Genomic DNA, 14,660 nt, shown 5'->3' with positions numbered 1-14,660 from the left:
AAAAAGTCAGGATAAAGACAACAAACTTAACGGTTTGCAAGAGGAGTAAAAGAAACCATTTACACCAAAGTAGAGATACCATCTCTCAACAGGGGATGGCATCTATCACCCCCTCTTAAGGCCAATTTATAATTCTGTGTCAAATCTATGCCGTAGTCTACGCATAGCCCTGTAACCTTTGCCATAGCCTGACGCACGCCCCCCAAAAACTAATTTAACTACACGTCACAGCAACGCAAACACAAAGCAAGAACTGTGATTGGTCTGCTTGGTAGCACCGCATTTCAACCTACACATTTCCTGCTTGTCCTTCTTCTGTCTCAAATGGTTCAAAGAGTTGGGCTTTACAGTCCCTTCATCACTTCCCAGGAGATTGAACAGACACTCACATTTTGCCTCATGTGACAATGCCAATCAAGATCGTTTAGACTTTCCCTTAAGTGCTACCAACTGCTCCTATCCTCCTTCTCAACAAGCATCAGTGCTGCCAAAACTGCGTTCTATAATGACAGAATAAGCAGTGCCGCTGACTCACGGAAATTATTTTCCATTTTTAAAACGCTACTAAATCCTCCTCCACCCACAAACTTGTCTGCTGATACCTTTGCTGCGTTCTTCACAGGCAAAGTGGCGGCTATAACTAGCCAATTCTCTAAATCTCTCAAAATCAACCATTCTATTCCCGCCCTGGTCAGCTCCCACTGTGTGAACACAGCACAGGAAAACCAGGTAGCAGTCCTTATACATGTCTCCCTCCATCTCCCTCGGGAAATGGCGCAAAAGGCTCAACATCGAGGCTAACATGTAGCAGCCCTATTACATCTGTTCCTCTGCCATCCCAGGACAATGGCACTTCACTCTCCTCGTTTACTCCTCTCACGGAGAACGAAGTATCAGAACTCCTGACCCATAGCTGTCCCACTACATGCCCACTGGACCCAATTCCTACGAATCTCCTCCAAGCCATATCTCCTACTGTGGTCCTGGCAATCACTCATGTGATAAATACTTCTCTGGCTTCAGGAACCTTCCCGACCACTTTCAAAAGGGCTCGGGTTACACCCTTGCTTAAAAAGCCCTCCACTCAACCCAACTCAAGTTGAGAACTATCGGCCAGTTTCTCTTCTACCAATTACCAACAGGTCTCAGAATTCCTCTCATGGAATGACCTCCTAGATCCATATCAGTCTGGTTTTAAGAGTGTCCACTCTACTGAAACAGCTCTTCTGTCTGTAACAGAAGCCCTATGGTCAGCTAAGGCTGCAGCCCAATCCTCGGTTATTATCCTGCTTGAGCTATCAGCTGCCTTTGACACAGTCAATCACATGATCCTCCTATCCGCACTCTCAGCAATGGGCATCTCGGGTAAAGCACTCCCGTGGTACGAATCCTACCTCACGGGGCGTTCCAACAATGTTTTGTGGCAAGGACAATTATCCTCCTCCCACTGCCTCTCCACAGGTGTACCCCAAGGCTCAGTGCGCTAGGGCCCCTTCTTTTCTCAATTTACACCACCTAACTGTGAACAATCATTCGCTTGCAGGGCTTCTCTTACCACTGCTACGCAGACAATACGCAACTCTACCTATCCTTCCCGCCAGATGATCCCACCGTCTCGGCGCAGATCACGGATGGTCTCTTGGACATATCTGCATGGAGAAAGTCTTGCCACCTTCAACAAAACCTCTCTAAGGGGGCTTTCACATCTGAAAGTCCGCACCAAGGTCCGAACAAAACGTCATGTTTTGATACATTTTGATACATTTGTTTAGTTTTGGCTTGGTTTCACACTGCAATTCTGCGACCGCAGTAAAGGACTTTACATGACACAATTGCGTCTTGTTGTCATCTATGTGGGCTGCGTCTCTCTATACTTGACATTGATTGGTTTATTAAACAGTTCAGCGGGTATCTTTGACAAGAATGAATGAAGAAAAAATGAACATCTGCATATCTGCCACCACTATATTGTTATTATTATGGCATTACTACCTGCAGCACCAACTATACTGAAGGCTAGTAGCAATTAAACGTCCTCGTTGTGCGAACATTATAACTTTGCCGACAGGACAGGAGGAGAAGAATGCAAGCAGTCCTTCTGCTCCTCCGTTTGAGGAGAGACTAAAGGGATGGGTGGCAGTGTACTTCTATAATAGCCCTCTGTTTGAAAAGATGATCTGTCACGGGAGGTTTATAATTGTGTCCTCATTTCTCTGTGCATTTGTTTGTTTCCGGTTTACATGGCAAACGCCGAACTTCCTGTAAATGGTCTGAAAGTCCGAACCATCCAAAAAATACTTTCACACCAGAAACAAACCGAACCATGGTTCAGTTTGATCCGGACCGAGACTACCTCTTTTCATCAGACCAAATTTCATCTGTTTGTGCCGGACTGTGGTACGGGGGAGATTTCACACCTGTATTTTTGGTTCGGACCAAACTGAAAAGTCCGAAAGTCCAGACCAAATGAGGTAGGCGTGAAAGTCCCCTAAGACTGAACTCTTGGTCATTCCAGCCAAGCAATCTATCCACCATAACATCAAACTACAAATTGGCTCCTCAACCATCACTCTACCCAGGTTGGTGAGAAACTTGGGTGTCATGATTGATGACCAGCTGTCCTTTTCAGACCATGCTGTCTCTCGGTCGTGCCGCTTTGCTCTATACAACATCAGAAAAATCAGGCCCTACCTCACTCAATATGCCACCCAGCTTCTCGTACAGGCCATGGTTACCTCTCGCCTCAACTATTGCAATGTCCTCCTAGCGGGTCTTCCAGCTTGTGTGGTGAAACCCCTACAAATGGTTCAGAACGCAGCAGCATGTCTGGTTTTTGATCAGCCCAAAAGGACACATGTCACTCCATTACTGTGTGACCTCCACTGGCTACCCATGGCCTCCAGAATCAGATTCAAGTCACTAATGCTTGCATACAGAGCGACTACTGGGTCTGCACCCATCTACCTAAACTCCATAGTACAAGTTTACGTTCCTTCTCGGCCACTACGCTCCTCCAACGAACACGGTCTGGCTCTGCCATCTCTTCACACAAAGCAATCCCAGTCCCAGCTGTCCGCATCTGTGACACTACAATGGTGGAACGAGCTACCACACGCCATCAGAGCAGGGGCGTCCCTCTCTAACTTCAAGAAGCTCTTGAAAACTCATCTCTTCTGAGAACACTTCCTCTTATAACACCTCTAACTCCTAACATCTAACATGCACTTCCTGTGCTCTTCTTCTTCTATCCCCTACAATTATCTTGTATTGATTGCACTTTTTGTTAATTCTAACTTCTTTCCCTAGGTAGTTACCCCATTGGTGCGATATGTGCCATTAGCGCTTACTGGTATTTATTGCTGCTTTTATTAATATGCATTGTCAGTTGTAGATCTCGTGCTGTATTTTATGCTCTGTTAATGATTGTATGTTGTTCCTCAAATTTAAGCCGCTTTGGATAAAAGCGTCTGTCAAATGAGTAAATGTATATGTAAGTGACTCTTAACGACCATAATGACGGTACAACAGCCAGGAGCACTAATGAACCAAGCGGTATCCATCACTTAGACAACAACCACAGAGGGTTTAATGGCTGGGATTCCCTGCCAGTCAGTCAGAACTGAAGAAACCTCGAGGATGAGAGGCAAAACATTTTCAAGTATCTTCAACCAAGTCCAGTTGTCCTTGACTCAACCCTTCATGGTTAACTATGACCTGGATGACTAAAAATCTTTACAGACATCGAATAAATATTCATTTTCAAGCAGTCCTGGTTATTGAACTGAATAAGAAAATCCATATTTGAAGCTAATAAAAGAGGCTGATAAATGGCAGCAGTACAAAAATGCAGTTTTGTTCTGGGACTGAAAGGGTTAAATAAATAAAGTATTTGTCTGTGTGTGTGTGTGTGTGTGTGCGCGCACACCTGTCAGGTATGTATTATGTGATGAGTTGATGATATAGTGAGACAGGGGGAAGCTCATGTCTTCAGACTGATCCAGTTTCTCTGGTGGGATGACTCCGTTCTCTTCACTGGACAGATAACTGGAGAATGCCTGGAGAGAGATGAATCCTACATAAACACAGACAAACACACACACACACACACACACACACACACACACACACACACACACAGTAAGCATTATATTAAGATAAAAGTAAGAAACACATTCCAACAAAAAAAAAGGGTAAAAAAGGATAAACCATCAGAGTGAGCTAATTCATCTTTGTGGCATTTCCTTTGGTATAAATATTTTATGCACCCTTAAGGGTCCCTTGTAGAGTCTTTCCTGGCAGTTTGTTGGTTTTCTAATATTTTAGATCTGAAAATACAGCCTATTAAACTTGACAGAAAAGTTCATTCATACCCAACATGTCCTAATATCTACCTATATGATTGTGTTGATCTGCTGATGGTCACATTTAGACAAATAAAACCACATACAGATTAAACACAAATATAAACTGAAATGATGTGTATTTTCTCTTCTTATGCCTAATGTAAATATTTCTTTAGCTAAAAGCAGAGCAACATATAAATACTTAATATTGTATAATAGTGAAATCATATTGAGTAAATATAGTGAATCTTGAAACACAATTGTATTGTTTAAATTAACACCGGATCCCATTTCCTGTAACAAATGTGTTTCTATGTAATATCTAGCAATGTCAGACTACAACAACAGTGTGTGTGTGTGTATGTGTGTGTGTGTGTGTGTGCACCTTGCTTCAGCAGTGCCTGGTCCTGTTGGTACCTCTCCATCAGAGAGTTTGTCAGTGCAGGACGAAGAGGCGGATAGAGGATTTCATTCAGCCTCGGGTCTCTCTGCTTGTTGTTGATGAACTCTGTCATCTGATCAACTGACAGTGTCCCATCATCCCTTCCTCTACAGAGCAGAGCAGGGTCATAGGGTGCTACAGGATGTCTACAGATCCTCAAAAACATCTTACATTATCCTTTAAAAGTATTAAAATATATGATGTCCAATATAGTTTATGAGGTCCACATGTTTTGCCATGTTATTTTCACATAAGCTTGGCCTGGAATTGAATTTAATTGAACTAAAAGCTGACAAATAAACAGACCTATTTCATTACCCTAGAGAAAAAAATAATTTCTGTTTAAATTAGAAACAATCAGTCGTTGTTGTTTCCAATTATCATCATAAACAGATTAACCAACATTTTAATTACTTGCAGCCTGACTAAATGTTCTGAAAACAACAGAGATAATAATGTTTAAGTTAAAGATACAGCCTCTCTTTAATCTGTCTCTGTGTGGATGAATATTTATTCATTATTCTTAACATTCTTGACACCAAAAATGGTCTGAATCTAATAACAACACGCTTATCTTGCAGAATAGCTTGTTCAACATTGAGCTGTCTTTGGGCTGATGTGAGGTCAGCAATTGTAGCTGTAAATGAGGTAAAAGATTTACTAAATACTTACTGCAGTTTAAAGATGTTGCTAAGCTCAGGACGAGGACACAGACTGTCCAAAAAGCTCCTGTAAACTTCGAGTGTGAAGTCCTCCAGTTTGATACTGTCACCCTGTCAAAAATAAAGGACATGGACATTTTTACATTTGCAAGAACAGAAACTGCCAGTGTCAAAGACATTAGCTGTCTGTACTTGTGGACTTCTGAAACGTCATCAGTCGCAGCCCAAGTACTGTTCCAATTCAAAAGTCCACATTTAGCCAAGTACAGGTAAATACCCGGATGTATTCTCGCTCCGCCCACTTTACCGAGCATGCATTGAGTGGTGACCTCTGAGGACTAAAAAAATCTTTCTGTGAGGAATAATCAATGTGAGATTCTGTTTGAGCAAAGAATCCGACTCCTACATTTCTGCTTTTCACTTGTTGCTTCAAAACTTGATGGCCCAGATATTTGAGCTCATTTCACCCCTCCATGCACTGTGAGACATTCTGGACAAAAAGCATCCGATAAAAGCCTCAATAGCAAATACAAATGGGGCAGAGAGAAGGATAAAGTTGAAAAAGACAGTGTATGTGTGTCTTATCCAAAGAGAGGGCTTTTCAAAACATGTGTCCATGGTAAAGTTGAATTGGTTAAACTCCAAACTCTAATGTGTATCTACTGTTTAACTGACACTAATAATAATACAAACTTATCTGAAGTGCTTACCCGTCCGTAGGGCAGCCTGCAATTCTCCAGGGAATTCTCTACTCTCTTTCTGTCTGATGAAAACAGTCGAACAATGCTGCAATAGACAATGACATCACACCATTATCAGCTCAACCACAACATATCACCAACTCAAAACCTACATTTAGACTTCTTATAATTTCTCCTCCCCATCCCCAAATACCTGTCTCTAACTCCACGAAACTTCCTTTATCACAATCTATCTTCCCTAAACCTACTCTAAATATGTCGCTTCAACAAATGTTACACGGACAATTTGAACGTCCTTACTGTCCTTACTACCCCAAACCCTCTCCTTGAACCCTCCTTCAACTACCCAAAGTTTAAACCCTCTTACATTCTTAAAACTTCACCTTTCCTCCCCTGACTTCCAAGATTATCAACTGACCTTAATTCAGCTCCTGGTTTGCTTCTAAAATACAGCTATCCTTCATCACTGTATTATCCATCTCATGCTCTGGCAGTAGTTGATTACCAGGTCAGTGCTGAATTAAGCACCTTCATGAATCCTGTCCCTGTTTTTGCTTTCCCAAGTGCACATGGAATTAAGTTTATTTTTGGAAGCAAGGGACAGGAAAGAGCAAAGTTTCAGTTTGTGCACGTCTCTGCAGATTTCGTCGGGCTATTTTCTCACATGCTCAACCATCTTATGTAACATGTGCCTCAAAGTTAACACAGAGCCATTGATTAAAGATTAGGAAAGTAATAATAATCAGGCACTCACTTCTTGACAGGGATTCTCCCCTCTGCGTTCGGCTGGAGAGTTAATCTGACGTACCTGAAACAAAGAGAGGACAAAAGTTCAGAGCTGTATGACAACAACGTTTTAGCACTGGCCTTGAAGAGATAAATTTGATTTCTTTGTCATTTCACGGACACCTAGAAGACATACAGTTTATGTCACAGTAGGAGTATTCTGGAGATTTCAATCTGTAATCTGACATAAATATTAGTGATAGCCCGATTAATCAGTCGGCCGATTAAGGCCGATATATCATCCTAAAGGACAGCTGATCTAATCAAACAGCATTACTGGCTATCGTTAAATATATATTGTTAGACTATAGAGATGGTGCTAAACTACTTTACCCCACTTTCTATTAAAGACCAGTCATGTTCTGAAATCTAATTCATCCATCGGCAATCCTGCGTACAGGTTCGCTGGAGCCAATCCCAGCTGGCATTGGGCGAAAGGCAGGGTACACCCTGGACAGGTCGCCAGTCCATCGCCTTTAAAATAAATTGGGTTATGCCTCAATTTATTTTTATATTTCATTAATTACAAAAAAAATCCATTGAAAAGAACACGTCACTGGTTAAGATAATCATGTATGTTAGACTGTACTCTGCATGGAATAATGGAATTATACATGAAGTTTTGTTATCGGGGTTACATATTAGTCACCAACTGCACTGCTCTATATATATTGGCATTGGTCATTAAAAAACTTGGTCGACTACTAGTAAATGTTGTTTACAATGGATTTATTGTCTGGTTAAATAAATTCTTCTTAAGAACAAAATTTAGAGTTTATAAAATATAAAATCAAACAACCATTAAAACTTAGCTTTTAGGATATGACTTATATATGACCTATAATCTGACCAACATTTTTATTTCTGTTATCAAATCCCATAAAAGGATTAAAAATAACAATGCATCAGTTCAAGCCTCTTTGTTTCTGCTGAAGATGCATATCTTTTAAAAATTATGTCACAAATATATAGCTTCATTTTTGAAATCTAAAAAAAGCTTGGCATTGTGGTTTTCAGCAAACATGTAAAACATGAGGAATTAATGCTTTGTTGGGGACCATCTTCAGAAGCAGATTAATACACATTTGATGCTCTAGTGCAGTGGTTCTTAACCTGGGGACCAAAGAAGAATCAGGCCCCGATCAGACAGAAAGCATGAACATGAATGGTACATTCATTGTTAGTTTTGGTCTTTACTTTGGATTTGTATTTCATTGACAATAAGAAAGATAAAGAATATCTAGACTTATCCAACAAATAGACTAAAGATAAAAGTGTGCATAAAGTGTGTTCACGCGTGTGGTGTGTGTGTGTGTGTGTGTGTGTGTGTGTGTGTGTGTGTGTGGGTATGGGTGTATACTCACGCTTTTAACAGACTGTGGTCTCTATTGAGATTGTGGCTCAGCAGGTTGGAAGACAGAGAGAACAGTTCCTCACACCACACCTAGCAAATTCAGACACTCCATCATCATCATCATCATCATCATCATCATTTCCATCACCGTCAGTCCCTGACATCGTCACTGTGGTGAGCTCAGTCATTACCTTAGCTTCGTCCTCCTGTGAAGCAATGAAGTTGAGCTGGTTGACGTTGACAAGGTCTGAAGCCGTAACCACGGTAACCATGCGGTTCTCAAGCCGGCCAACCAGATTCCCAACATCCAGCAGCTCCCGCAGCTTGGCCTCCTATTGGACGACACAGAATAAAAGCTGTCAGCTGAAGCAAAGCCATGCTGGAGGCGCACACACAGAGGAGGCCGATGAGGTGAGGGGAGGTGGAGGCCATTTGGCTTCATCTGCTTATGGACAAAGTGTTCTGTTCTTATGGTAAGAGCATTTTAGGTCTCACAGATAATTACATCCAATGTGAAATTTTATATTTGTAACAAACGGAGCCGGTGTGCTGCATGTTATGTACTGGCGAGGGTGTGGAAACCTGCTTTAACTGAGTGCAGGTGGAACATTAGAAACTATCAGCTGGTAGAGGCTGTGGTAATGATTCTTATTCTAAACTACTAAAATATGTGACATATAAGGTGGTTCAACATAAAACACCCTTTAAACTGCTGTTTAAACTGGGTCTGTGTAACTATGTATCATTGGGGTCTATGTACCACCTCGGCAAAACTCTTGACTTTAGGACAGCCTGCAGCACACATGCAGTACAGTAATATTATTACATTTGAACGTAGTTATGACAAGATATCTGAAAGACATGTGCTTTCTGTTTACCATGCCAATATTACATGTGGTGTTTGTTTCTTGGCTGAAGAAGCTGGCACTTTAAGCTGGCAAAGTGACATGTGCTATTTAGCGCAAAAACTCTGCTGATTCCGTGCAAAAAGCCAATGGAGTGCACAAAGGATCGGCCCTGCACTATCCATTATGTTCAATACACAACATTGATTTAGTCATGAAAAAATCTCAGGCACCTTTGATCCATATCATCGAAATAAAGTGAATACTCCAAATACACCATGAAACAGTCTAAGCATGCCTTCATTTACCTTTTTTATTAGTGGACCTAGTTTCCACAAATTTGACTCTTGAATTTATTCAATGCTGGAAATAAAACATTCTTAATGTATTTTTAAACAAATTTTGTGTGTGGTCATTACAATAACTTTAATTCCCTCCACTGCACAGACTGATGAGACTTAGTGAGTTTTCAGCTTTTAAGGAGCTTTTCTTCTGCTACAGAAAGCAACGTTACAATATCAACATCAATTTCTGGGTGACAAAATAAAGGTGGAGGTAGTGGAGGAACAGAGGGAGGGGATTATTGGGAAATTTGTGAAGCAGCCATTGTAATCATGATTTAAAATCATTCAAGGAACACCAGTCAGGTGGAAAGTGGTGTGGCTGTGGCTGCCACTGAACAATATCACATTATTTGTTATTTATAGAGAACTTTTCAAGCAACATACACAAAAAGCTTTCCAGAGGTAGAAAGATCAAACATAATCACAGGACATCAACACCGAACATATGATAGTAGAAAAATATAAATAAAAGTACAAAATCTCAGTAAAAGAATAAGACAAACATATAAAAGATTCATTTGTTGTACAGAAAAGCCAAACTCACAATAAAAGAATAATACAAGCACTAAATTACTGAAAATTGAACAATTAAAACAGCATAAGCAGCCATTGAGTAAGAGGTCACAGAGATGCAGTTGGCGAGTAGAAGAGAGCAGGGGAGAGGCAATACAGGTTAGAGATAGCATAGACTTGACTTGAATCAAGGGTGAAAGGTGAAGCGGAGTACCTTGGGTGTTTTGGTGCTTCTCCCCGTTCTGACATCTTTTACAAGAGTCAGGTCCAACAACTCCGTCTCCTAAAGGAAACACAAACACACACACAGAGTCAGCTGTTTACTGGGAGGTAAATGCTTCATCCTGTTTCCTGCTAAGGATTTAAGCCCACCTGAAGAGAAAGTGTGTGAGTGTGTGTGTTTGTGACAATCAATGATCACATGCTGTCTATATTATTGCTCTTTATAATACATATTCTATTGTTTCTACAGCCTTTCATTGCGGTATGTCTGTACAGTTCTCGTATAATGCAATGTAAAAGCAAAAAAACCTCAGCATCATGTAGCTTACTAAACGAAAAAACATTTTTAAAGTTAATTTGTAGTCAGTTTTATTCGCTGTTAACCCACCAGTGAAAGGAAAGGAACCATGGCTCTGCTATATTTCAACTTACATGTAATTAGTCTTTGACCCAAGTCTTAAAAAGTTTTTCCTTGCTTCTGTCACCTAGTGCTGCTCTTGGTGGGAATTGTTGGGCTTCTGTAAATAACATCAAAGAGTACGGTCTAGACCTCCTCTTTTATGAAAAGCACTGTGAGATAACTGTTGTAGCAATTTGGCGCTATATAAATAAAATTGAATTGAATTGAATTGAATCCCATTTTTGATGACTTGACTACTCAGGATGAAGGATGAAGTTAAATTTGTTCCACATCATTTGGCTAATTAACAATATGGGCCCACATGAAGAGGCAAATCAGTGTATGTGTGTTCAACCTTGTTTTGGTCAGTCCAGTAGAGGTAAAATCCATGTTGATCCACATGTAGAGTCACTGGAGTCACGGTGGACAGATCCTAAAGAGAAAGACAGGTGGAACCAGTGAAAAAAATCAAAGATCAAAAGATCATGACAGTAACAGTAAACAGCTTTCAAAGAGCAAACATTTTCTGCACTATACTATAGACTCAAAAATTCCCACAATAAAACAAAAAAGCATATGCCCATAGAAAGTATGCTACTACAGTGGAATAGGTCATTATTGTGTGTTTTCAGTAGAAAAGGTGAAAATACTATTAGGTCCCGATCAGACCAGTTGTATTTTGCAACAAGCACACTGCCTTTTGTGTTGAAGCCTACAATTAAAAAAAAGAGAAGCTTATTGTTACATATCCTTAGCCTAAATTCACAAATCTATACTGATTGGACAACGGGAAAAAATATAAATGACGTTGGGCGTTTTTCTGGTCTCAAGTTTTTTCAACTTGAGGTTTTCAGAGCAAAAAACAGCACTCCTGCAAAAAAACAAGGCGCGCAGGGCATCTAAAATGACAGGCGCCCAGGATGCAAGAGGAACACACAAAACCCTTACTGACTGTAGAAAACAACTGGAAAAAGACGTCTCTCACTGTCTGATCAGGGCCTTATGCAACTCTGCGGTGCAAAGCGATGATCATAAAAGTCCAGATCTCCTTTTCCCTTCTCACACCAAAGTCAACTTTCAAATGTGCTCATTAAACAGGGAACACTGAGCGAGTGGACACAGCGTAACATGTTACAGACTAAAGTTCAGTTCACTTGTCATGACATCCAACAATTGTCCCTGTTGCCATAGTAACCCACCATGACAGTTTGTAATTGGCTCCAGGTGGAATAAGGCCATGCAGCTGTCCTGATGTGTTGCTGTTTGAAAAGCCTTTGCACTTAATATGAGGCGTCGTAGGACCAGTTCATGTGGGGAAAAGTGTAAAAAAAACAGTGTGCACTCAGCAAAATTCAGATGCTATTAAATCTAGTATAAACAGGGGTTAAGCTGTGTGAGTCCTAAAATTATTTCATACAAATCTTGGCAGCAAGTATGGCAGCCATAAGGGGAGTTAAAGAATATGATGTCTTTAAGCTTGCAGCCAAATTGAAGTCAGAATGAAAAGATAACAAGAATGAGGCAAGAATTAAGACTGTTAGAACAAATAAACACACAACAAAGCAATGCATGCATGACTCTGTGAAAATCCAATTAGCAAAACTGTCTTAGGCATTACGTAAATATAGTATATACAGTTAAACTAGTGTTTTTTTAAATGGTTTTGATAGCCTCAAGTTGGACGAGGTTTAATTTTAGAGATAATAGTGGAAACTCTTTTGACCTAATTAAAATTTCAGAATCAAATTGCTTCCAACTTTCAGCTGGTTCAAAATGAGATGTCCAGAAGCAAAGATTAGAAGTTAACAATGCTTCATGTGGTCAAATATAACTTGAATTCAGCAACCTAAGCTGCATAGAACCAAAGCTGCAACCAAAATAAACATTTTATAACAATTAGGTCTACAGAATGGGAACCAGGACGGAGCTAATCTGTGCTCAAAACAAGATTAATGCTGAACAAGACAGTGTTGCGTTAAAACTGAAATCTGTCCTCATCTTTCCACGTGTTCAAAGCAGCATCCGGATGGACACAATATGACTTCATCTAAAGGACAAAATAGGTAATTTTAAAATAGGTAAAAGAAATGGGGAATTAAACTAGCTGACTACAAGACTCTACTTTGGGTTTAGGTACTGAAACAAAACATACAGTTAGTTGTTTTAAGATGTTGGAACCAACAACCAGTCCTGTCATATTTATGGAGAGGAAAGTGTCATTAAAACATTAAAGGAAGAGCACAAGATAAGATAAGACATGATCGCCTTTTTTGATCCAACACTTGGGAGATTCACTTGTTACGGCAGCTCCAGGAACAGATATCTCATTCCACATAAAATGTTGCGTCTGTTCAGAGTTATACAATAACTCTGGGATTATTTAGAAATTAGAAATAGATCTACAGTTTCTATGAGAGGTTTAACATATGACATGGTGACCAGCTTTAAGACTCCAGTTGTTATTTCATCCTGGCTGGATCTCTATGTGTGCTACAATATCTGTATCGGTGTCAGCGCTTATAACGTTCTGTATATTTCTTTGCATGTGTTTTGAAAAGGTCATGGATTCTTCTGCCTGAACTGCTTTTCCTTCAGTGCAGCATACATATCAAAACAAAAGATGGTTAACTAGATGCCTGGTTGTCACTTGTTGGCATGGCAACCAATTCTATTTTTCGCAAAGCTCAAATTCAAGAAATTCAAATATGAAAACACACAAGGCTCAATCATGGCGAGCAGATTCAACAGTATATTGGATTAGCGCGTGATATTGTACGGCAGTGACATTGATTCACGCAAACACACGCACACACACACACACACACAGCCAATCAAACATCCATTCTTTCTCACACACACACATCAGATCTGTTTAGGTGGTGGTAACCATGCCAGTTACCATGGCAACCGGCAACCGCACGTTTCTCATAGTCAGGGCCCGTACTCTAGCATACCAACGCACGCACACACTCGCACACACACACACACTCCACACATACCTATAATTATTATGTGTTTGACTGTGCACATGACAGCATTAGAGATCTGCATGTGTGTTTTATTCACATTTAAATACACACACGCACTCAGAGTACAGTAAATGTATATTAATGAATTCCATACCAACAGGTGGCAACGAAGAAACTGACCACAGTGGCGTTTCTCTCTCTCTCACACTAACACACACACACACACACACACACACACACACACACACACACACACACACACACACACACACACACACACACACACGCACACACACACACACGCACACACACACACACACACACTCCTTTTGTCTTGCTGGCATCTAATCCACAGGTACTTACTGCCAAAGCTCAATCAACAAATGAATAGTAAACACATCTGACAACATGGCACATTTCCTCCTCTTCCTCCTCCTTTTCTCTCACTCAAATTCAATTCAACTAGATACAGTGAAATTGGGCATAATATTGATAATATTGTGACATTACCAAAAATATGTTTATATTGCGAAAATAAAAATAAATCCCCAAATTTATAGGAGTATAAAAGCAAAAAAAAAAAAGCTTCTGTATTTTGGCATTAAGTACTTACAATAAAGAAAATCAGTGCCCTTACCTCGTCCCATTTAATGAAGTTGCTTCCGTTCCTCAGTGTGTGAGAGACGGAGGGAGGCTGGAGTTTCAATGCGTGGACCCCCGGCTGAGCGCTCGCCATGGCTTCACACACATTAACACACTCTCACACACACAAAACTGGAGATGCTTAGGCTCAAACACTTGGACGCTGCATCTCTGTCATGTCCGAGCCCAAACTCCTCAGAAGTCAGGCAGAGACGCTCAGATGCAGCAGCATCTTATCCTCATCCATCAGGTTTTGTCCTGTCTTGGCTGCACTTGTTTTCCAGTCTTTTTAATTTCAGTCCTTCTTCTTCTTCCCTCTCCTCTTTCTCTCTGCTTTGTGTTTCCTTCCTCTCTCTTCTCTTTTCTTATCCCTCCCTCCCTCTGTTTGTCTCCCCCTCTCTCCTCTGTTGGTGCTGCATCTCACAGAGAGACAGACT

At 40.6% G+C, this 14,660-nt stretch overlaps 1 protein-coding gene across 1 annotated transcript in view; it reads right to left on the bottom strand.

The window, feature by feature from the left end:
• LOC123980418 (1-phosphatidylinositol 4,5-bisphosphate phosphodiesterase beta-1) overlaps positions 1-14,317 on the bottom strand; it is a 31,457-nt gene extending 17,140 nt beyond the window's left edge. The window contains exons 1-10 of the mRNA XM_046064792.1: positions 14,219-14,317; positions 10,968-11,045; positions 10,205-10,273; positions 8,480-8,620; positions 8,299-8,378; positions 6,903-6,956; positions 6,158-6,233; positions 5,458-5,558; positions 4,729-4,892; positions 3,926-4,072 (exon numbers count right to left, since the gene is read on the bottom strand). Of these exons, the coding sequence (XP_045920748.1) occupies positions 3,926-4,072; positions 4,729-4,892; positions 5,458-5,558; positions 6,158-6,233; positions 6,903-6,956; positions 8,299-8,378; positions 8,480-8,620; positions 10,205-10,273; positions 10,968-11,045; positions 14,219-14,317 (1,009 nt within the window). The remainder of the gene's footprint in view (positions 1-3,925; positions 4,073-4,728; positions 4,893-5,457; positions 5,559-6,157; positions 6,234-6,902; positions 6,957-8,298; positions 8,379-8,479; positions 8,621-10,204; positions 10,274-10,967; positions 11,046-14,218) is intronic.
• Between the last annotated feature and the right edge of the window lie 343 nt (positions 14,318-14,660).

Source organism: Micropterus dolomieu, linkage group LG12 (assembly GCF_021292245.1).
Source record: "Micropterus dolomieu isolate WLL.071019.BEF.003 ecotype Adirondacks linkage group LG12, ASM2129224v1, whole genome shotgun sequence".
In the NCBI taxonomy this organism is placed as follows: Eukaryota; Metazoa; Chordata; class Actinopteri; order Centrarchiformes; family Centrarchidae; genus Micropterus; species Micropterus dolomieu.
Note: the sequence above shows the minus strand (reverse complement) of the source record. Positions and strands in the feature narration are given on the sequence as shown.